Here is a 22456-nt window from a genome sequence, read left to right as displayed (position 1 = left end):
TATTAAACGGGGCGAACAAGCCCGTCGGCAAATATAAACGAGTTATAATATTAAGTCCGAGTCCGGTCCGCATAAACCCGCGGGTTAAACGGTTAACCCGCGGACTATTACCAAAAAAAATAAAAAATCTCTTTTCAAAAAAATAAACTAAATTAATAAAATATTTATATAATGAAAGTTTAAAAAATTATATTATTAATAATTTTATGTTATAACATATAAATTGTAACTAACAAATAAAAATAAATAAAGTTTGTGATATCATTGAGTTTATATATCTTCTCTTTGTAAGTAAAGCAACTAAAATAAAATTCAACTGATTCTTATCGTCATTTTTGTATCGTCCATTTTAATGAGAAAAACTTTCTACATGTACCCCAAAAAGCATAAAAAGATTAACAGATTCAACTTAACTAAATCACATCAAGGTAACCAAATTATTCAAACCATAATAGCGGAAAATACCCCCAAAAAAATAACTTCTCATTTGGACATGTATCTTTTAAATACTAGCAAATGTATATACAGCTGAGACAAAGTAAAAGATAGTGAAAAAGAACAAAAGATTATAAGTAGAAGAACATGTCTGAATCATGATGTTTTGTGTTGTTGTCTACTTGATTAAAATTGGAGTGTGTTGTTGCTTTTTATAATTAGGGTTTAGACTAAGTTTTTTTTTTTTGTAGTTAAAAAAGTTGAATTTGGACATGGACCAAGTTATTTATATCTGATAAATTTTGTAATTAATTATATAAAAAAAAAGAAGGCGGGCCACGGGCTAACCCGCGAACCCGCGGATTTAACCCGCATAACCCGCGATTTTAACGGTCCAACCCACACGGGCAAAAATGTAAACGGGCCAAAAAAATTTGGTCTTAAGTCCGTGCGGGCTGCGGGTTAAACGGGTCGGCCCGCGGACCTTGGTCCGTATACCCAGCTCTACATATTACACCTAATTAGACTCATGCACCGCATGGTCAAAGTTCTAGTAACTTCAAACATTAGTAGTAATTTTTTTTGACAACACATGGAGGGAAAAAACAAAGAGAGGAACAGTACAAAAAAGTCAGCGCGTGAAACTTAGCATTAGATTTAGATTCGGAGAGCGTCTTCACTTCACTGTTCCAATCTCTCTCTCTCTCTCTCTCTCTCTCTCTCTCTCTCTCTCTAACACTAGACACGCAAGCACAACCAGTAACACCAACAAGATAGAAAGAGAGAGAGAACCAAAATCAAACCCTTTCTCTTTCAATTCTTCTTCACTTCTTCACTCTCTTCTGTTTTTTCAACCGTTTTCTTCCATGATAAACCACGCGCATCCATAAAACGACGTCGTTTTCCCCCAAAAATGGCTCTCAAACCTCATCTTCAGCTCAAAGACCTGGGATCCAAACTCGAAACTCTTCCTTCTTCTAAAGAGACTCTAATTCAGCTCTTGAAGGTTTACACTCTTTATTTTCGTTTAATTTCTTCAATTTCTCGTTGGTTTCTTTCCCAATTAGGTTCATAGTTTAGCTTAATTATGCAAGATTTCCAAAAAAAAATTTTGGGGTTAGTTATTATTATTATTATTATTATTATTAAATCCGTTATTTTTAGTTTACCTAATGCTTAGAGAATTAAAGCATTTTTTTTAACTGATTTGTTGCTTGGGAAAATTGAATTGAGTTCTAATGTGTAGATTAGTTTTAGGTTTTGTGTTACTTCTTGTGGTTGGTTTGTGATTTAGGATTTGGGTGGTTTTAATGGAATTTAGGGGTTAAATTGTCAGATTTACTTTGTTTGATGTGAGAATTTGATTAATTTGAAGCAAGCTTGTGGAGCATTTTTTAGTTAGGTTTGTTTTTTAATTAATTAATGTACTTGAAGTTGCTACCACTTGGGGTTTTTTGTATGGTGAAAAAGTTGGTATTGTACCTTGTTGTCATAATTAAGCTGTACTTTGTTTTGGATGCAGAGGAAACTGAGTGGAAAATATGTGAAGCTACCGAATATTTAAATTTTGAATGAGAAATAATGGAGGGAAAATGAAGAAATTAGTTGTTGCAAGTTCTGATAATTTGTTTGTGTCTTATTGTCTAGTTTTCAACTAGTAAATGAATCAGTTATGTTAGTGAACCCTGGAAATTGTTGAATCACATTATATTGTGCTAGTGAAGTGCGCATGTCTGAATGAATGTGTCACTGTACCATTTTCAATTTGGAAATGTAGATGAGATTGAAAGTGGTGTTTACGTTTAATAGAGTTGGATTATGATATATGAGATAGATAATGAAATATATTTTTTTCCCTAAATAATTGACTTAGAAAGATGTGGACTTGCTGACTGATTGTTCAGCTTATTTGTCATCATATATATTGTTGTACCTACCAAGCACACTGTCTGAGGTCTTAGCACAATATGATACACATTTGGTAATAAATTATGTTTTCACTTACATATTCTTTTATATCTCGTGCATTTGTGACTTGGATCAGTAAATGTGCCGTACATCTGTTATAGTCAGATGTGTAGTAACTAGTAATAGAATAATCTAGTTTCATTGACCTAGGGCCGTGTCGATCAAGCAATGAGCAAGATGGAGTGAAAAGTTGAGGAACATATTAGGTCTTCATTTAAAGTTTAGACATTACTGTTTAGGTTAGTCATATGGACACACTGTCATAGTCTTGTGACTGTTGCTTGCCATGTAGCCACTAGATCTTTGAAATCATAATAAAAGTACTAATTTTGTTAAGCTGTTATTGAAAATTCTTTTTGCTGAAACTTACTACTTGGGGTTGACAAGAATGAACTTCTCTGTAGTACATAGCATTTCCAGGTATTGGGTTTACCATTTTCCTACTGCCAAATGAATGTGCTATTACCAAAAAACCAAGTTTAACTTTATGATTAAAACCAGTTTATAAGCATCTAACTCTTGAGGCCACACATGTGCTATAATGGTATCTAATGTTAGAAATTATTATAGTTTTACTTATGTTACCATCGTGCAGTGTAAATTTTTTCATTTTATGTGTTGGGTTGATTGTCAACTGCTAATATCCCCCACAACAAAATGTTTCTGGATCTGCAGCAAGCGGCAACATGCCTTACTGACATGGATCAATCACCATCGGCTTCAGCATTGGAGTCAATGAAGCCCTTTTTGAATGCAATTGTTAAGCCAGAATTGCTGAAGCACCAAGATGGGGATGTAAAACTTCTAGTAGCAACATGTGTTTGTGAGATAACTCGAATAACTGCACCCGAAGCTCCCTATAGTGACGATGTTCTAAAGGTGCCTTCCATTTACACTGGTTATCTGATTATATAAATTAGGTTATCTTATTATTTTTAACTTAAATTGGCATAAGGATTATCCTTTTCCTATCGGTCAAACCTAAAGAGAATTTAGGTGGGAACATTCATCCTAATCTTTTTTAGATCAATTTGCAGGACATCTTTCAGTTAATTGTGAGCACTTTTAGTGGTCTGAGTGATATAAGTAGTCCATCCTTTGGCCAGGAAGTTGCTATGTTGGAGACTCTGGCAAAATATAGATCATGTGTTGTAATGTTGGATCTTGAATGTGATGATCTGGTGAATGAGATGTTCAGCACTTTTTTTGCAGTTGCCAGGTTAGTTTATCATGATATCTTTTGCTTATTTAATTATATGTGTATGCTCATGTTAAAGAGTTATATTATTCCCCTGAAATATTCTGCTTGCAATTTTGGTATTTTGTTGGTGTACTTGGTTCTGAAGTTTGTGTTCCATTTGCTGGTCATGTATTTTTGAGAAAGTAAATTAAAGATAATTAGAAAAACCAAAACTATGCATACTTGTATAATTGGAGTTGTAATATGATGTTTTAGGAATGGAGAAGGAAATTCAGTGATTCTGATTTTATAAAACTTGCTCTCTAGTTTTGTTTCTCTCTGTCCTGCCAATCTTGTCCTTTTGTGTTCTGTTTTTATTTTTTTAAAAGTACATTTGGAGTATTGTATGTGTCATGTTTGACATATTATTGTACCTGAAATCAGGTTTCATATAACACAAGTTTTGGTGTACTTTTTGGTTGAGTGCTTCTTCATTCTTTGACTTATTTTGAACCTTTTGCTTATTATTTGCCACTTATTTGTATTACCTAATTGAGTTATCAATCATTTGTATTGAGTGATGCTTCTGTGCGATACCTGTTTCGGGGCAATAATCGTTAGTTGTATTTCATGAATCACAAATTTTTTATACTCCTTTTCTTGAATAAAGATCCGTTTTGTATATTAATAAGTGGTGCTTGTACATTCTGTTTCATGTTCAGAGATGATCATCCAGAAAGTGTTCTATCATCCATGGAGAATATTATGGCTGTTCTCTTGGAGGAGAGTGAGGATGTTCCTGAGAATCTTCTATCTAGTCTGCTGTCCACTTTAGGTCGCGAAAAAAGAGTAAGTACCTTTTCTTTTACTTTTATTTTATCCTATTATTATTTGGAGATGGCTTATGCTCTTGGACAACGAATCTCATCTTTTGTGCTATCTCTAATCTTATATAAGGAAAATAATTTGTTGATATTTTTAATTGCAGGATGTTACTGCAGCTGCGAGGAAGCTTTCCATGAATGTCATAAAGCAATGCATAGGAATACTTGAACCTAGCATTAAACATTTTTTTCTATCATTAGTGTCAGGAGAAAGCAAGCCAGTGAGCAGTCAAGTTCAGCACCATGAAGTATTATATGATATATGTTGCTGTGCTCCTCAGATCCTATCTGGAATTCTCCCTTATGTCACGGGGGAGCTGCAGGTAATTACTGATTTATTTGGTTTCCAGATGCTCCCTGTGGTTTCTGAAGAATAATTTGTTTCCACTAAATTGACTGTGATGCGACGAGATAAGATGTTTTGTTGTGTAAATGTTATGTTATGCATTGTAGAATTAACGTTCTTCAGAATTTATGAAGTTCCAACATTACCATCACAAAAAGTCACCATGGCCTTTTTATCCTACATTCAAATTTAGTTTACAAGTTTAAGCAAACTGGCACTCTTGACTTCAATTCACATTTGATGCCTGGATTCTCATTTCTAATTTGGAAATTTACAGACCGACCAGTTGGAAACCCGTCTGAAAGCAGTGAACTTGGTTGGCGATATAATTGCTCTTCCTGAAATTTCCACTTCTGAGGCATTTCAGCCAATACTTTCAGAGTTTTTAAAAAGGTTGACTGATAGAGATTTTGGGGTCCGCATGTCAGTCCTTGAGCATTTAAAGAGCTCTCTTCTGTCAAATCCTCAGAGGCCTAAAGCTCCTGAAATAATCTGTGAGTCCATTAATTATGTAAATCAAATTCAGTCCCAGATTCTTATATTGAATTTGTTACTATCTATATCTGCTAAATTTATCTTGGCAAAAATTTTTTAGCTGCCCTTTGTGATCAGCTTCTGGATTTTGATGATAATTTTCGAAAGCAAGTGGTGGCTGTTATCTGTGATGCGGCATGTCACACGCTACAAGCAGTTCCTCTTGAAGCTATGAATCTTGTTGCAGAACGGCTTCATGACAAATCTGTATGTATTCCTCTAATCGACATCATTATTTTTCTAACGTTTTCTCTTATTTCTGATGATTGCATTTCAATCTCAAATCCTTGTTTTGCTATACATTTCCAGCAACTTGTTAAAAAGTATACCATGGAGAGATTGGCCGAGATATATAGAGTTTTTTGTGAGAAAAGCTCTGACACCGTTAACCCCAGCGGATATAACTGGATTCCAGGGAAGATCCTTAGATGTTTCTATGACAAAGATTTCAGGTGAACAACAATCAGAACAACCTACACTTTCAAGGATGAAGTTTATATTTAATTTATTTATTTTCTTATTTTTCATTAGTATGTTTTCCCTCAAGTCCCTGTCGATACTATTATATAGTCTGTCCCAAACCATGAGAAAAAAATAGGGCTTTGTTCTGTAGTTGGCGCTCAAGTACAATGTTAGTCAGCAAGGGCATGATACCGTATGATTCAAATAGGGTTAGACACAAAATGATGTCATTTCCCATAAGCATGATACCGTATGATTCAAGTACAATGTTAAGTCAGCAAGGGCATTGTAACTAACAATACGGAAGGGTCCCCATGTCATTCTGAGTTTGCTTCATTCTTTTCCTGTGTAGTTTGTTTTTAGTTTCTTGTTTTCGTTCACTAAGGAATTAGATGTTCTAAATATTGACGTTTCTTTTGTTTGCTTCATTCTTCAGATCAGATATCATCGAATCTGTTCTGTGTGGGTCCCTGTTTCCATCAGAGTTTTCTATCAAAGATATGGTTAAATATTGGGTTGATATTTTCTCTGGATTAGATAAAGTGGAGGTCAACGCTCTTGAAAAGCTACTGGAGCAAAAACAAAGGTGAGCTCGGTTGACATATGTGATGACTTATATATTTCCTGGTGTATCAAATTCACGTTTTTCATGTTACGACTTTGATGGTAGGCTACAAGAGGAGCTGCAGAAGTATCTAGCTCTGAGGCAGAATAGTCAGGTATGTGACCTTGAAAGTTAAAAACCTGATTTTTCAAAAGAATATTGACTTAGAAAAGGTATTGACCTCTTTTAAATTCAGGATAAAGAAAATCCTGAGGTTCAAAAGAAGATTGCGTTCTGTTTTCGAGTAATGTCCCGTTCGTTTGCTGACCCATCAGAGGCTGAGGAGAGTTTCCAGATTCTTGATCAATTAAATGACACTAATATCTGGAAAATTTTAACGCATCTTGTTGATCCAAATACTAGCTTTCATCAAACTCGTGCGTACAGGGTAATATATCTGAAACTGATGTATATATTTTTTGAGATACTGCTTTGGAATATAATTTGTTACAAATTGCATAGGAATTAATTATTGAAGTGAAAATATGATAACTGAATATTTGATGCTAATACCCAGTTCCTGAGGGTTACATTACTAAGCTTCAGAATTTTTCACTACGATCCAATGATGTCACGCTGCCATCTATTTATAAAAACTTTACAGGATTTACAATAAAAGTCAATGAGCATCAAATCCTAAATTAGCTCTAATCTACGATAGTGTACTGCCAAGAATTAATCTATACAGTAAATGTAGATTTGATTCTAACAGTTACCAATATATATTTTACTCACTTTCTCTCTAGATCTGCTTTCCAGTTACTTTCATGGACTTATTTAAAAGGCATCTACGATAACAATTACATAGATATTAGCATTGTAATTCTAACTATTTAACCCATGGAGTCTATTAGGAGAGTAGTATTTAAACATGCAAATGGTACAATCTTATTGTGATTTAGATTGACCTACGCTTATGTTTCTTTTCTTATAACGAAAGAAACTGTAATTTATAGTTTGTTATTTTTTACGTTTTTTTGCAGGATGAACTGACTAAAATACTTGGTGAGAAACATCAGCTGGATGAGTTTCTGAATACCTTATATGTTAAGTGCTCCTATTTGCTATTCAGTAAGGAGCATGCAACAACTATTCTTTCAGAAATCGTCAGATATAAATCTGCAGAGAATGATCAGCGTATACAATCTTGCATGAATATATTAGTGGTAAGATCATGTCATTTTGGGTGTATTGACTTACTGCTGTTGGTTCTTGGACATTTGCATTATGCATTCTTTGTCATGATTCTTGAAGAATTTCTACTTCAGTTCATTGCAAACAGGGAGGGAGGGGGGTGGAGAAAATTTTCTTATATGTGTCTATATATTTGCTTGCACTGATAATGACGCTGCTGATTAATTGGCATCTTTGGGCTTAGGGTTAATATCTGTCAAGTACCAATTCTTCCCAAAAATTGAAGCGTTAGGATTAGGTCAGGCCGATGAGTGATTTTATTGATATCTTTAGTACAGCTTCTCTCTCATGTGAATTCCCCAAGCTTAAAATGTGGAGACAGCACAGTCCCGTAATTACCAAATATTAATTTGAGAGAGTGAGGGTGGCAAGAATTGTGATTTTAGTTAAAAGAGACGCTGACACCAATACCATGTCATGAACCTTATTCATCTTAATTTTAAGCTGTTAGGAGAAGGCCCAATAATGGTTTATCAAAATCTTAAACAATTTCATGAATTAGGATTCTTGCGATTTTGATATGGAACCATGTGTATTTTCAGTCATTTTGGACATGTAAGTTAAAGGTATTGGAATAATCTTTTCTGACTTCCAGTTAACTTATGATAATGTGCAGATAATTGCTCGTTTCAGTCCGCACTTTTTTAGTGGCAGTGAGGAGGAACTGGTGAAGTTACTCAAGGATAATAATAATAATGATATTATCAAAGAGGGCATTTTGAATGTTTTAGCAAAGGCTGGTGGTACTATTCAAGAACAACTAGCAGTTGCATCAAGGTGCCACTGTCAAACTTATTAACTCTCTTAATTTCATTACGTTTTATAATATTCTTCTTATTATTTTTTCCTTGCAGTTCTGTAGACCTTATGTTAGAAAGACTGTGTTTAGAAGGCAGTCGGAGACAGGCAAAGTATGCTGTGCATGCTCTAGCTGCAATAACAAAGGATGATGGCCTCAAGGCTCTCTCTGTTCTATACAAGGTTTCATATGATTTATTATATGGATAGTTTTAAAACTCACACCTACCTCTCTTGCTTTGTTATCATTAAGGGGGCTTTCCATGTGGTTTGTACATTTTTTTATAAGGCGAAGAGCGTCTAGACATCAGGGGACAAAGCAGGCTTCGCTCCCATCCCGTGCCTAGATCTCCTTAATATATTAAAAATAAATAAATAAATAAATAAATATATACAAAAACTGGGGGTTTTTACATATAAGTAGAGGAGGTAGATGTAATTTCTTAAAAGAAATAAGGGTATCAAAGTGTAATTTTCCAAACAAGAAAGTTGTAATTAGCCCTTATCTCTAGTGAAGTAAGTGCAATTTTCTCTTTATTATAACATACTTTGGAATGTTTTATTCTGATTGTTCTTACCTTATATACAGAGGCTTGTAGATATGCTGGAGGAGAGAACGAATCTGCCCACAGTTTTGCAGTCATTGGGTTGTATAGCACAGACTGCAATGCCTGTATTTGAAACTAGAGAGAGTGAAATTGAAGAATTTATAATAAACAAGATTCTGAAAAGTGATAGTGTAAGCCTTTTAAATTCCGTACAATGAAATTCTTCTTTATGGGATAAGTGTCAAAGTAATCAATTTCTATTGAAATGCGTTTTATGGTTTCAGAAAGATGATCACACAAGAGCATCTTGGGATGATAAAAGTGATATTTGTGTGTTGAAGGTGGGTACGAAGATAGTCTATTCTAATTTTGCATACTTTAGATAATGTCTGTAATCTGTAATTTGATACAATTATTATCTTATTGGATAATGTTTGTAAGCTAGCTGCTATTTGACAGTTCATTTTCTCCCTCTTTGTATTCTCTTCATTTTCTTTCTTTGCTGCAGATATATGGTATCAAAACCGTAGTGAAAAGCTACTTGCCAGTCAAAGATGCTCTTGTTCGTCCCGGTATTGATGGTCTTTTGGATATCCTAAGAAACGTGCTTTCTTATGGTGAAATATCAAAGGACATAAAGTCAAGGTATAATAGCTTCACAGAGCTATATTTTTGTAATTCATTTCAATCTGAAAATTGTTACTCTTTCTCCATTTCATTTTAAATTTGTTTTGTGGGTTCAAATATGATGTAATCATTTATGCCCTCTTGCAGTTCAGTCGATAAGGCCCATTTGAGGCTTGCTTCTGCAAAGGCAGTTCTTCGTTTGGCTAGGCTTTGGGATCACAAGATTCCTGCTGATATTTTTCACTTAACTATAAAGACATCAGAGGTAATTTCCCTTCATTTTAATTTTTCTCCAGCAGTTTTTATCCGTTCATCACACTATTAAGAAGTTTCAGATATTTAGAAATATGGAATATTGTTCATAATCTGGTGAAGCCCTTGTGGGCTATAACTTGGATATATACACACACAACCTATGATTTGAGGCATTTCTTGGCAGAATAGAGAGTACAGTTAAATAAGTCTAATTCTAGAAACATAATCTGTTACAAAGTAATTCCTAACATAACTTGGTTTTTTCATAATCCTCCTTAGACTATTCTTCCCTCCCAGCTTGGGTAAAATATTCTAAAATGCTGGATTGCCCAACCCTGTTTTACAACAAGCTGACTTGGCCTTGTATAGACATGAATTCACTCTTCTAGTTTTTCCTGGTTAAAGTGTATGTCTATCTCGATGTGCTTTGTTCTATCATGTAGAACCAGTTCGTGGGCTTTATTGTGCTCACAGTAAATCTCATTGGTCGACCCACCGGATCTTCAAATCTTCATGGTTATCTTTAATCAAACTCAAAGTAGTTCATGCAGAATTTGGTGAGCAATGATTTTGAATTCTGCTTCTGCATTAGGTTTGTGCTATGGCATTCTGTTGCTTTGCTACTCTAAGTCACAAGAATTCCCTAGGAAAAGTGTTATAACCAGTGTTTGATTTCCTATCAATTCGTGACAGTGACACAGCATAAATAATGTTGGTGTATGCCTCAAGTACCTCACCTCCATTTCTCTTAAAATAAAATGTCTTTTCCTGGTATTGAGGTATTGTAATATCGGGGTCCTGCTCTCAAGGTATGCATGAATTGGATAATCATGCTTACGGAATGTTATTTCCAATTGTGTGGAATAGATAAATACGTCTTCCCATAAGACATTGGTATATTGCACTGTCTATTGCAGATCTTCCTCAATTAATTAGTCTTAAATTTAGATCCATTGGAGTATTTTCTGGTTAGCATGTTATCGTACCTGTTTCTTTGAGGAGATGCATAACATACTGTTGGGTTTCTATATTGACTAGTGATATTATGACCAAAGTAGTCCTTATAAGGCTTAAGCAATCCTGGCCCTTTGAACTAGATTTTGAATTGGGTTTGGGGTATATTCTTAGACATACTTTTGGAAAATAAAATTTCCCCGCCTAGAATGGGAAAACTAAAAAAAAATTAAAAAACTAACCCTTCTACATCAGTAATGCTAAAATCTCAAACTCCTTGGCTAAATAACAACTCAAAATCTAGTTCTCCTTAGTAGCATCTCATTATATTTTTTAATACCTCCATCACCATATTTGTGGCTTGCTTCCATTTTTCATTAGACAAAGCCTCAAGGATATTGAGAAGACCTGTAGAAGCACCAGTTAAAAAGGTCGACCAAATAGGGGGTAGTTCAATACTTGGAGATAGAGGGAGACCAAGGAAAAATGTAGGTCTGGCCATTATGAGCGATTTAAGTATATGGTCTATCTTTGGACTGAATACATAATAGAGAATTATGACATCATTTGGTCCATTTAGCCGATCCTACCTAGTGGGAAGAGGTTTAGGTTTTGTTAGTGATGTAAAACCTCAAATAGGGTGTTAAGGATGATCTTGATAATGGTGTTTAGGTTTAAAAGGAAGACTCTATGGAATGGTGATAATTTTTTAACAGATAAGAAAGCTTAAAACAGGGTATAAAAGCCGATTTGTGCACTCTAGTTCATTTTCCAATGACTAGTAATATTTTGTTCTTCATTATCCATATGAAATTCAGTTTCATCTTGCGATGGAAAGGAGGTTCGGGCTCAGGGACATCCATCTTCTGCTTAACATCTCATGTGGTTTTTTCAAGTAGAAGGTTAGAAGTGGTCGTAGGCATAGGTTGAAAAATGGTTTTGTGTAGACAAACTGAGCAAAAAAACATCATTGTCTTCTCTTGTTGAATTTGACCCTTGAAGATAGGGTTGCTGAAATATAACTCCTCTTCACTGAACGTACTACCCCTGCAAAGAAAAATATCTGGACAGAGGGTAATAACACTTGTATCCTTTTTGGGTCATAGGAGAAGTCACAATGGCACATTTTATAGCCACTAGATCTGGTTTCTTACTGTTTTGAGTGTAACCATGGAAAAAGGACACACCTAATAATCTTAGGAACAATGTTATTTGTAGTGTGTAGATCAGGGTAGAAAGTGGAGAGTACGTCCATTGGATTCTTGTATCACAAGACTCTATTAGGTAAACAAGTTATGTATAGGGTGAAATTGGTTTGTTGATGTTTTCATTCCGGTGTAGGAATAACTACTTCTTTTGTCTTATATTTGGTATAATAGGTTGGCTTCCCTCAAGCTAAGAAGCTTTTCTTAAGCAAAGTTCATCAATATATAAAAGACCACCTTTTGGAAGCCAAATATGCATGTGCCTTTATATTCAATATTTTCGGAACCAACCCAGAGGAGTTTGCAGAGGTAATATTTTGATCGATTTAATTCTTTTGCAATTGCAAATTTCCTAGTCTTGACATTAATTTTGTGTCATTGTTTGATGAATTGTCTGATAATGTAGGATAAGCAGAACTTAGCTGATCTTATTCACATGCATCACCAAGAAAGGGTGGGACAGCTTTCAGGGCAATCGGATGGGAATTCCTTGACCCCTTACCCCGAGTATATTCTTCCATACCTAGTTCATGCACTTGCTAGCCTATCTTGCCCCAATATTGATGAATGCAAGGATGCCGAAGCATACAATACTATATACAGGTATTATTTTACTCATATGGGACATCTCTTTAAGTGGCAGGAGAGAATGTATTAATACATTTGATGCTTATCTATGATTTTATGTATATTTGAAAGATATATAGTCAGCCACTTGCTTTTTTTTTTTCACAAAAAGTTTGACTTTGTGTGCCTGACGTCCGGTTTATGGAAGCTTAAACATATAAAATTTATGTGGAGTAACCAAAGGCCTTTTCTTGAAAGGGTACCATAGTAAATGGGTAGGGGATTTTCCCTGCTCCAATGCAGACAGTTAGGGTCTGTATACATAGTTTTTTGTTTGGCTGAAACACCTAAATGCACCTATTTTACTGTTTTATTGTACTTCACAGATTATGTTTTTTTAATCTGAATGTGGAATGCAACTTGTGCTGAAACTTATAGATTTTACTTTTGCTAGTGAGCTTTATACAAAATATGTTTGGAATGCTCATTCTTACAAAATTCATATTCTATCCTCCTGACTTTGCAGGCAGTTGCATTTGATACTATCAATGCTAGTGCAACGAGATGAAGATGTCAAATTGGGAGTAACTACTGACAAAGTGAGAGAAATTATATCTGTCATTACTTCTATCTTCCAGAGTATTAAACACTCAGAAGATGCAGTTGATGCATCAAAGTCGAAGGTTGGGGATTTTTTTTGACAAATAAAAAATTGAAAATTCAAAGATGATGAGACTGTAATCTTACATTTGTGATCAATGAATGGACAGAATTCTAATGCCATATGTGACCTTGGATTAGCAATCACCAAGCGACTAGTACAGAAGGATGTTGATATGCAAGGATCGTCTCATTCAGTTTCTTTACCTCCCATACTATACAAAGCACGCGAGAAGGAAAATGATCTTATGGTATCCCCTCTTGTCAAATTGTAGTTTCCTTCTGGTTTGCTAAATTGTCGGTTGCTCTTCACATGCTAGACAAAATGCCTTCCAAATAGTTGCTACTTCTTGACAATATTTATTCTTAAATGAGGTTAATTTGTAGCATTGACGTGATTGCATCACATTAAATTACATTAGTATTTAACCCATTAAGCCATTTTGAATGTCCATGTTTCAAGTTGTAGATTTTGTTGTTACTCTGATATTTTTAATTGATTAAACTTCTTACGATGTTAGAAATCTCATAGACAAACTTGCATAATCTAGTTATAGGAAGACACTTCCCTGTGATTAAATGGTGATAGCACATTCTTAATGTTCAATAGAAAATGGATCTGATACTAGATTGTATTAACTAAAAGAATGCTTCTTAATGCTGTTTATTTTATCTGGCAGGCAAGCGAAGTGAAAACCTGGTTGGCTGATGAAAGTGTCCTGGCTCACTTTGAATCAGTTGAAACAGAAACGGTAAGCTTGATGCAAAGGGTGAACATCAATTACCAACTTCTAGTGCATCTTATTGTTAAAAAAAAAAAAAAAAAACTTCTAGTGCATCTTTTATCTTGAATTATGGTAACGTTTCTCCTATATCAGGTTACATCTCAATCAGCTGAGGATCATGCTTTAAAGGACAATGCAAAAGACAGAAATGAAATCCCCCTTGGGAAAATAGTAAAGAAGATAAGATCTCGGGGAACCAAGGGGAAGAAGGTGAAAAAGAACAAGACCACGACAGCTGAAAAGAAAAAAGCTGAAGATGATTTTGACATCTTAAATATGGTCAGAGAAATTAATTTGGATAACTTGGGGATAACTACTAATTTTGAATCAAGTAATGGTCATGAAAGTTCTTTGAGTAAGAAGGTGCAGAAAGATCCCGAGTTTGAAACAATTATAAAACGAAAAGTGGGAGAAGAAACACTTGCTCCAGTTCCTAAACGGAGGCGATCTTCCGTTATTTATGGAAAATCGCGAAAAGTTTCTCAAAGAATTTCAGATGTAGTTCCCTCTGGCAGTAAATCATTGTTAGATGCAGAAATTAACCCTGATACAGATAGCAAAAATATGGAGAGAAAATTGGTCAAAGGCAAAGAGCCCTCATTAGAACGAAAAATTAAGGCCTCCGAGAGTTATCATATTGATGAATCTGAGAAATCTGAAGACTGTGACATAAAGGTAGAGTGTTACTGTCTAAACTGATTCATTCTAATGTTAGGATCTTAAAGTGGACTTCTGCTTATTTTCTGCATCTGTTGCAGAGTCCTGGCAAATCAAAGACAGCTAATAAGACGGAAAGTGACAACTTCAAAACATCTGCAAGCTCTACTAAAAGGCAGAAAAGAAAAAGTATAGGAGGATTAGCCAAGGTAACTCCCCCTTTTGCTTTTGTAGTCAATTTCTTTCTGGATTTCATATGAGTATCGCCTCTATGCATGTAATAATGTCTGATGATTTTTTATTTTTTTGTAGTGTACGACAAAGGAAGGTCAAAGTGATGCCGAAGATCTGATCGGCTGCAGAATTAAAGTTTGGTGGCCTTTGGATAAGAAGTAAGTGCTCATCATAAACAGAGATAATTTGTAGAAGCTTTATATAAAGGACAAAAAAATGAAAACACTGGGTTTTCAGTGATTTCAGAAGCTTTTTGACTGCATTTTCTGAAGGCAAAATTTGTTGCTTTTTTTACTTTACCTGCTTGTTTTTATCTGGTAGAATTACTGTGATTGATCTGTTTGTTTTCCGCTGTACATTTCTAGTAGCTTGTTTTGACTTCGCATTTCTAAATTCTTCATGCTGCATATGTTCTCATTAACCAGTTTTAATTTCTGACTAGTACGGGCTCAGTTATTAGTCATTTTTTAAACCCTAAAGACAAATTTCTGAAGCCCCCAATTCTATTCTTTTCCTAGGACTTCTAATTAAAGTTCTCATGTTGATTTTTTGATGTTCTGTAGATTTTATCAAGGAAATGTTCAGTCTTATGATTCTTCAAAGAGGAAGCACGTGGTAAGCTCACTGTCTTGTTCTAAAATTATTCTTCCATATAAGTAATACAATTATGACACAAGTTTACTCTGGCATGTTGTATTAAGATATTATACAATGATGGAGAAGTAGAAAAACTCTGTTTGGAAAAGGAACGTTGGGAGCTTATCGATGGGGGCCACAAATCTAATAAGGTCTGATTTTCCATTAGTCATCTTTCTCTGAAGCAGTTTAACTGTTCCGCTTCTTCCATTTCCGCTAAAAGATATCAAATATCATTGAAGTTTGATTCTCTTTTTATATTATAATTTTTCCAGAAGCTAAAGCCCTCAAAAGCTCCATCTATACATGAAGTGTAAGTATTCCATTTGTGGAAATTTTCATATGTTTGGAAAAGTTGAATGCACGTTCATCTGCTTCATTGGACATTATCTTTTAACCCAATTCTGAGTTTGCTTTCTTCCTTTTGTGTGCTGATTTTCTTGATTGTTTATAGTTCTACTGGGAGGAAACAGAGAAGCTCAAGTCGTTCAGCAAGTAATAAGAAGACACAAATGTTAGTAGAAAAAGTTGAGATCCTTTTGTACAATGGTTTGTTCAATGTTCTATCTTTGTAACTTGTATTTGTATCATTTTTTTAGAGTTAATGGTAAACAACCTCGTAGCAAGCATGCAAAGCGTGGACAAAAAAAAGCATCAAAAACTAAAGTCCATGAAGAAGTTGCTAATGAAAGTTCTGATGCTGAGTTACCAAACCCTGAAGAGACCATAATATCTGATGTTGAGATCAACTCCGGTAATGTAACTAAAAACGATATCTGAATATGATGCATGTATCAGTTATCATTTACACTTCTGATTGATTACATGTGAAAATGTTGCAAGTATCCTGCAAATTTTGCACTGGATTTAATGTTTCCTGGGTCTGCATAGACCTGGTAGTTGAGTTTTCTATTTTCAATTATACTATATATGTAGTTTAGATGAATAAACTCATCCTCAATCGGACAATTTTCTTGTCTTTTTATTCAGCTCTTTCATCTGTTAACTCATTTAGCTTGGGAATTTCCCTCTTCATATGACTTTAAGACTTGAATACAATATTTTAACTATATTCTATTGTGAAATAAAAAAAATTAAATTGTATGAGATAAAACCTGAATACTGATCTAGTCATCCCATAACAGGTTTATATCTCAAGGCTTGGCTAAATATTTGTTTCGTAATATAGATGTATAGAATATTTACATGACCTACCAGGTTTAACCTTTGCCAATTTTCTTTTTAAATGGATATAAGGCCGGGAGTTTCATCAATTATATAATTGGTCATAGTGATGCTTTTTGTGATTCCTCATTATGTAAAACTTCTTTGTTAGTCTGATCTTTTTTCCTTTAATTTTGTTTTATTTTCTGTTCTAGGCGGTTCTGAAGGAGAACAGGATGAAAGGTCTGATGTTATCATAACCAAGAAGAAACCTAACAAGAAAGCAAAATCTGTTTCACGTGGAAAGAGATCTAAGAAAGCGAAGAGGTCGAGTAATAAGAAAGAACCCAGTGAAGAGCAGCAGGAACCAGATGAAGTGAAGGAGGAACCAGATGAAGAGAAGGAGGAGGATTATGCTGAGAGACTTTCTGAAGATAGAGAGGGTTCCCCACAAGGAGCTCAAAATGACGAAGAAGAAAATAGTTCAAAAGAAAGAGTGGCTGATGAATCAAGAGGAGCTTCAAGAGAAAATGTTGATGAAGAAGAATCAGGTTCTGAAGGGAACCAAAATGAGAGTGATGGGGAAAGTAGTCCTAGTAAAGAAGTAAAAGAATCACTTGATGATCTACCAAGTCCCGATGACGCCAAAATTTCCGAGCTTCCCGATGATGAGCCTCTGGTAAATAATTCAGCCACTGCAGAATTGCACCACCTATTTTCTGTTTGCTTTTTCTTGATAGTACATTTCTTAAGCTTATCAGTAACCTATGAGAATGGTTGATGCAGGTCAAATGGAAACCCCCCTCAGGGAAGAAAAGGTCATCAGGGAAAAAACAATGAACATTTTGGCTGCTTCTGTAACACAAATCTTTGAAAGACTTGAGTAGCATTTGTAGCAATGGTGCTGTGATAGCATTTAATCTGTATCAGTACAAGTAGAGGTATAATGTGTAAATGGTGACAACCATTTATTGACACATTAATAGATGTGCTTTGCATGTATTTTGTGTTGTATTTTAGCCACCCTTGTGTAGTTGTAACATTCCCACATTTAGGAGAAAAAAAAGTGTGCTTTAGGGATTGTAGGGTTATGCTATGCAAAATGACCTTTCATTAGTGTAGGTAATCATAGGTTTAACATATGATGATTCATGTGGATGTTGTTCATCATTCCAAGTTCCAACATAATCAATTTGACTTGAGCAACATGTACAGCTATACATGGTGATAAATTGTATTTTGTATCTTTATTTTATTATTCATACTTTTGTAGTCTTTGTAATAACCGTGTGAAAGTTGACCTCGCCATCAGCATCTCCATGTTATTGTTGTGTTTAGATATGGTTTATGAACATGCCGGGATTTTTAATATACCCATGAGTTTCACTCACACCACATTTTATTTTGTTTTATATTTAAGGAAATTATTTCTTACTTGAATTTGTATTTTGAGTTAATTTTGTCTCGAGTCAATCAGTACAGTGGTTGCCTTTTCTCATTAGTATTAAAGAATTTTTTTTTTTTATGGATTTGGATCCTCTAAAATAACTGAAGTGCAAAGTGAAAAAAAAATATTTTATTGAATTTGTGTTTTATAATGATTTATGATGTATATACAATATCTACTGTTAACTTTTTTTTTTGGTCAAATCTACTAACTTTTTAATCAATCTAAAGTCTAAAGTGAATTGTTCCCTTTAGAGTAATGATTTTTTTATTTTTTATTATGTAGACTGAATGTAGTTTCATGACAAAAAATTAATCTACACATTCGATCATCTTTCCCCAATTAGATATTTGTGGAGATATTGTATGAAGTAATGTAAAAAAGTGATTGCAATGTTAATCATAAAAAATGACATCATAATCTTAATATTTATAACCTACTTTTTATTGATATACATTTCATTTTTTGCCCACCATTCCCAGACAAGGTAATCTTTGACTTGACATGTTTTCCAATATCAATCTTTGAATTCACTTTCATGAATCATGACACAAACTTCATACTATATACATTAAGTTTTTTGACTTGATGAAAAATAAATGTAAAAAATTTGTTTGCATTATAGGGATACAAATATTTTCTTTTAGAAAAAGTGCTTATATTATAATTGAAAAATGTTATTCAAATACATTTTTTTAACAAAAATACAACAAAACTACACTTTTTGCTTTTTTTAATATTTTTTGCACATCTCGATATACGCGCTGTGAGTGGAGAAAAAATAATGTTGTATTTTTGTCAACTTTTTTGTGTTTATATAACACACCTCATTTTTTTTAAAAAAATTACAAAAAAAAAAAAAGGATTTGGAATTTGGTGATTGCAAGGTTAATCTTAATCATTAAAGTAAACAATTGACATTTTATTGAACATTGTGAGTCGTAGAATCTTACACAAAGGGTCTTGATTTACTTATAAACATGAATATGCACAAAAACTAAAATGCACTCAATCCATATCCATATAATACTAACGAGTGTGTGAATGTGACTGTGTCAAAACTTAAAAAGAAACCATTTTTTTTAAGAAGCTCAAAAAGAAACCATTAAACTACATGCGCTTGAAAGAAAGCTGAAACATGCTTTTTAGTTAAGTTGGTGTTTAAAGTAAAGCACACATATTAGCCTTGAGCATGAAAATTTAGAGTTCGAGCCTCTTTATAGAAAGATAAATATAAATACATTTATATATTTTTTTTTAGTTCTAAAATACTTTAGACTTGGTCTAAGGTTCTATCCCTTTATCCTTAATCATTATTTTTTCATAAAAAAAAAAACCAGCAAAGTTCACATGTTCTTATTATTTGTTAAATGTTAAATTAAGCTTAAGAGAAAAAGCGTTGTTAGGGTCAGCAATTAACCCAGTCACAAAACGCGCACATGTTGAACTAACAATCTTTTTATTGACTCACACAACTAACTAACTAACTTTTATAACAAAGAATGCAAACATAAACGAGTCAATGGCTCAGAATTTTGATTTGGCCAACCATTTTTTTGAAGAAGCTAAATTAGCCCACTCAAATTGGTACTAGAGAGAATCGGATTTGGCCAACCAATTTGGTTTTTTTAGTTTTAGAAATAAAATTAAAAAAAAACAATACTCCCTCCGTCACAAAACTTTAGTCTTTTTGGAGTTTTGCACGGAGATTAAGAAATGATAAGTAAAGTTATTTTTACCCTTATTTTATTAAGAAAGAGAAAATATATTTAATTAATGCTTTAATTTTTGTAAGTGTATAAATGATAAAGTATCACTAAATGTGCATTGGTTTCTTAAAAGGACTAAAATTTTGGGACAAAATTAAAAAGTTAAAAAAACTAAAGATTTGAGACGGAGAGAGTATAAGACATGGTGATAGATACTTAAGTTCTTTCGGTTATATATGGAGGTTACCTTAAATTTTAATCTATAACTAATATATATGAAAAAGAAAATTAATCTCAGTTAGAAGAGATCAATTGTTTAAATGAATCTCAACTATTTTGAGATATTAGTCCATGCAATTATAAGTATATAATATCTTAGTTTCAAACAAGAAAAAGTAGATCAAAGACCATTGCCTCAAAAAAAAAACAAAGATAATTAATATTTTTTGACTCATCAAGACAATTAAATCAATTCAGTCTTTTTTGTCATCTATATATCCGATTAAAAATACCAAGTTGACACATTATTTAATAGTTTACATGTTTAATTTTAATTTTTTTTTTTTTACAATCAACATAAAAAAAAATTGTTGAAAAATCTGGGTTCATCAAAATTAAATGGCAAGTAGAATAATCTGATTGAAAACCTTTATTTTTAAAAACTAATTTATCATTTTGTAAATTTAAAGAATTGTTGAGGATTGTAATTCAACACATACAAGAAATTCGTCGTTTTATTACAAAATGATGGTTCCTGCAACAACTCAACATGAAGATAATATCAGACGCAGTGCTAATTTAGAGAAGAGTATAATAAAGAAGATATGACAGAATTTTCTACAGAGTCAACTTTTAGTAAAACTTTGGAGCAGCTAGTACAGAAGATTATTTGATTTTTCATCTCATGTATAATAATTGTCTTTATGAGGGGGAGATATAAATATGTTCTGCACTCTTTTTCCCTTCATCGTGGTTTTGTCCCACTGGGTTTTCCTGGTAAGGTTTTTAATGAGGCAGTTCACACACAAATGATGATGTACTCTTTTCCTTCACTAGAGTTTTTTTTTTTAGAGAAAGAATATCCTTCATGGACATTCAAGGGGGAGTGTTATGAATAATATGTAATGAATGTCCATTATTGTGTAGGTTTTCTTGTCCCCTAATTGTGTCCTATAAATAGGACCCCTTTGTTACAATGTAATACACACCTTGAAGAGAATATACAAACTCTAATCTTTCTCTCTTCTCTCCTTCATCTCTATTCTTCTTTATTCTTGTTATTCTCTAGGAATAGTTCATAACACGTTATCAGCACGATAGTCTCTCCCCTTTCAAGAAAGGTATAACAACAAAGGGAAGTGACAATTTTATTTTATGTATGATTTTTTTATTCTATTCTTTCAGATAATTTTTTGTCTTCTTGTTTTTTTATATTGATTCACAAACCTTCGATCCAGAAGTATCGTGGTGAAATTTTTGAAATATGAATCCTGAAGATTCATAGTGCGATAAAATTTTAAAATATGAATCCTGAAGATTCATATTATGATGAAATTTTAAAATATGAATCCTGAAGATTCATGGTGTGATAAATTTTAAAATATGAATCCTGAAGATTCATAGTATGATGAAATTTTAAAATATGAATCCTGAAGATTCATAGATATAAGTAAAATGAACATCAATCCCTGAAGGATTGGATAAATAACTGATTGAATATATATTTGATCCGTTATACAGTTCTTAAACAATTTTAAAATCAATTTGTATTACCCATGAATTCCTGAAGAATTCATTACGGATACATCTTTGAAGGATTGTACAATTAGATATATTATAATATAACGAAGAATATGGATTATTCTTATGAGGATTGCATAAAGGATTATTCTTACATTATAACAATATTATATAGTTTCTGAAGAACTTAAAAGAAAAATCAAATTATTTCCTAAGAATTCGAGAAGAATTCAATATACATATCCATGGGATAGCTTTATCGATTTTTATAAAAAATTTGCAATCTACAAATTTCATTGGATTTATTTATTTATTGTTATATTGTACAAAACATAAAAAAATTTAAAAAAAAAATGCATATCATACGCAAATTTTGCATGTATCATATTGAAAAGTATAAACAAATTATTTTTCATACTTTACCTATTCTATGCATATGCCAATTTTTTTTTTCAATAACTTACTAATTAATATTCGTTACTTTATAATTATTATTATAGGTTACATTATAATTATTATTAATTTCATTATGTTACTATTTAATTTGCATTATAAAATTTTATGTTACATTATAAAATTTCATGTATGTCTCTTGAATATGCTCCTGAAGTAGCAAACTTATGAAAATAATTTCAAAAATATTTGGTTAATCATATTTTAGATTGGTACAATTTCAATAATTATCAATTGAAATGTGAAAGTTTTTACATGATAATTCGACTTTATTTCTCGATGCACAACTTAGTAAGATCTCTATCTATCTATTTTATATTTTACTATGAGGTAGACGATTATTATTCCCTATGAAATATATGCTAAGCAAAAAGTTACATTTAGCTTTTTATACATTAAACTTTGAATTT

At 33.0% G+C, this 22456-nt stretch overlaps 1 protein-coding gene across 2 annotated transcripts; it reads left to right on the top strand.

Annotated features, from left to right (window-relative positions):
* The first annotated feature begins 1062 nt into the window (after positions 1 to 1062).
* LOC123897244 (sister chromatid cohesion protein PDS5 homolog A-like) lies at positions 1063 to 17959 on the top strand. 2 transcript variants are annotated; one of them, XM_045947800.1, is made up of 33 exons: positions 1063 to 1441; positions 3079 to 3282; positions 3441 to 3622; positions 4306 to 4432; positions 4572 to 4790; positions 5091 to 5307; positions 5409 to 5554; positions 5657 to 5799; positions 6246 to 6395; positions 6480 to 6528; positions 6610 to 6801; positions 7397 to 7579; positions 8224 to 8384; positions 8462 to 8588; positions 8995 to 9144; positions 9238 to 9294; positions 9462 to 9598; positions 9728 to 9845; positions 12169 to 12303; positions 12401 to 12597; positions 13088 to 13244; positions 13332 to 13472; positions 13902 to 13973; positions 14100 to 14681; positions 14765 to 14872; positions 14976 to 15055; positions 15461 to 15512; positions 15599 to 15685; positions 15809 to 15846; positions 15988 to 16047; positions 16133 to 16287; positions 16913 to 17376; positions 17484 to 17959. In XM_045947800.1, the coding sequence occupies exons 1-33, from the start codon at positions 1349 to 1351 to the stop codon at positions 17535 to 17537; spliced, it is 5037 nt and encodes a 1678-aa protein (XP_045803756.1). In that variant the 5' UTR covers positions 1063 to 1348; the 3' UTR covers positions 17538 to 17959. The 2 variants fall into 2 exon arrangements, with proteins under 2 accessions (XP_045803756.1, XP_045803755.1); XM_045947799.1 differs by having other exon boundaries at positions 1124 to 1441; positions 5409 to 5799.
* The last annotated feature ends 4497 nt before the right edge of the window (positions 17960 to 22456 follow it).

Source organism: Trifolium pratense, linkage group LG7, assembly GCF_020283565.1.
Source record: "Trifolium pratense cultivar HEN17-A07 linkage group LG7, ARS_RC_1.1, whole genome shotgun sequence".
Lineage (NCBI taxonomy): Eukaryota > Viridiplantae > Streptophyta > Magnoliopsida > Fabales > Fabaceae > Trifolium > Trifolium pratense.
Note: the sequence above shows the minus strand (reverse complement) of the source record. Positions and strands in the feature narration are given on the sequence as shown.

Excerpts from the sequence above, each read along its gene's own strand:
- LOC123897244 (XM_045947799.1), top strand. The coding sequence starts at position 1,349 with ATGGCTCTCAAACCTCATCTTCAGCTCAAAGACCTGGGATCCAAACTC. Across the intron at positions 5,800-6,245 it reads TTCTATGACAAAGATTTCAG|ATCAGATATCATCGAATCTG; the intron begins GTGAACAACAAT and ends TTCATTCTTCAG. Across the intron at positions 7,580-8,223 it reads CTTGCATGAATATATTAGTG|ATAATTGCTCGTTTCAGTCC; the intron begins GTAAGATCATGT and ends GATAATGTGCAG.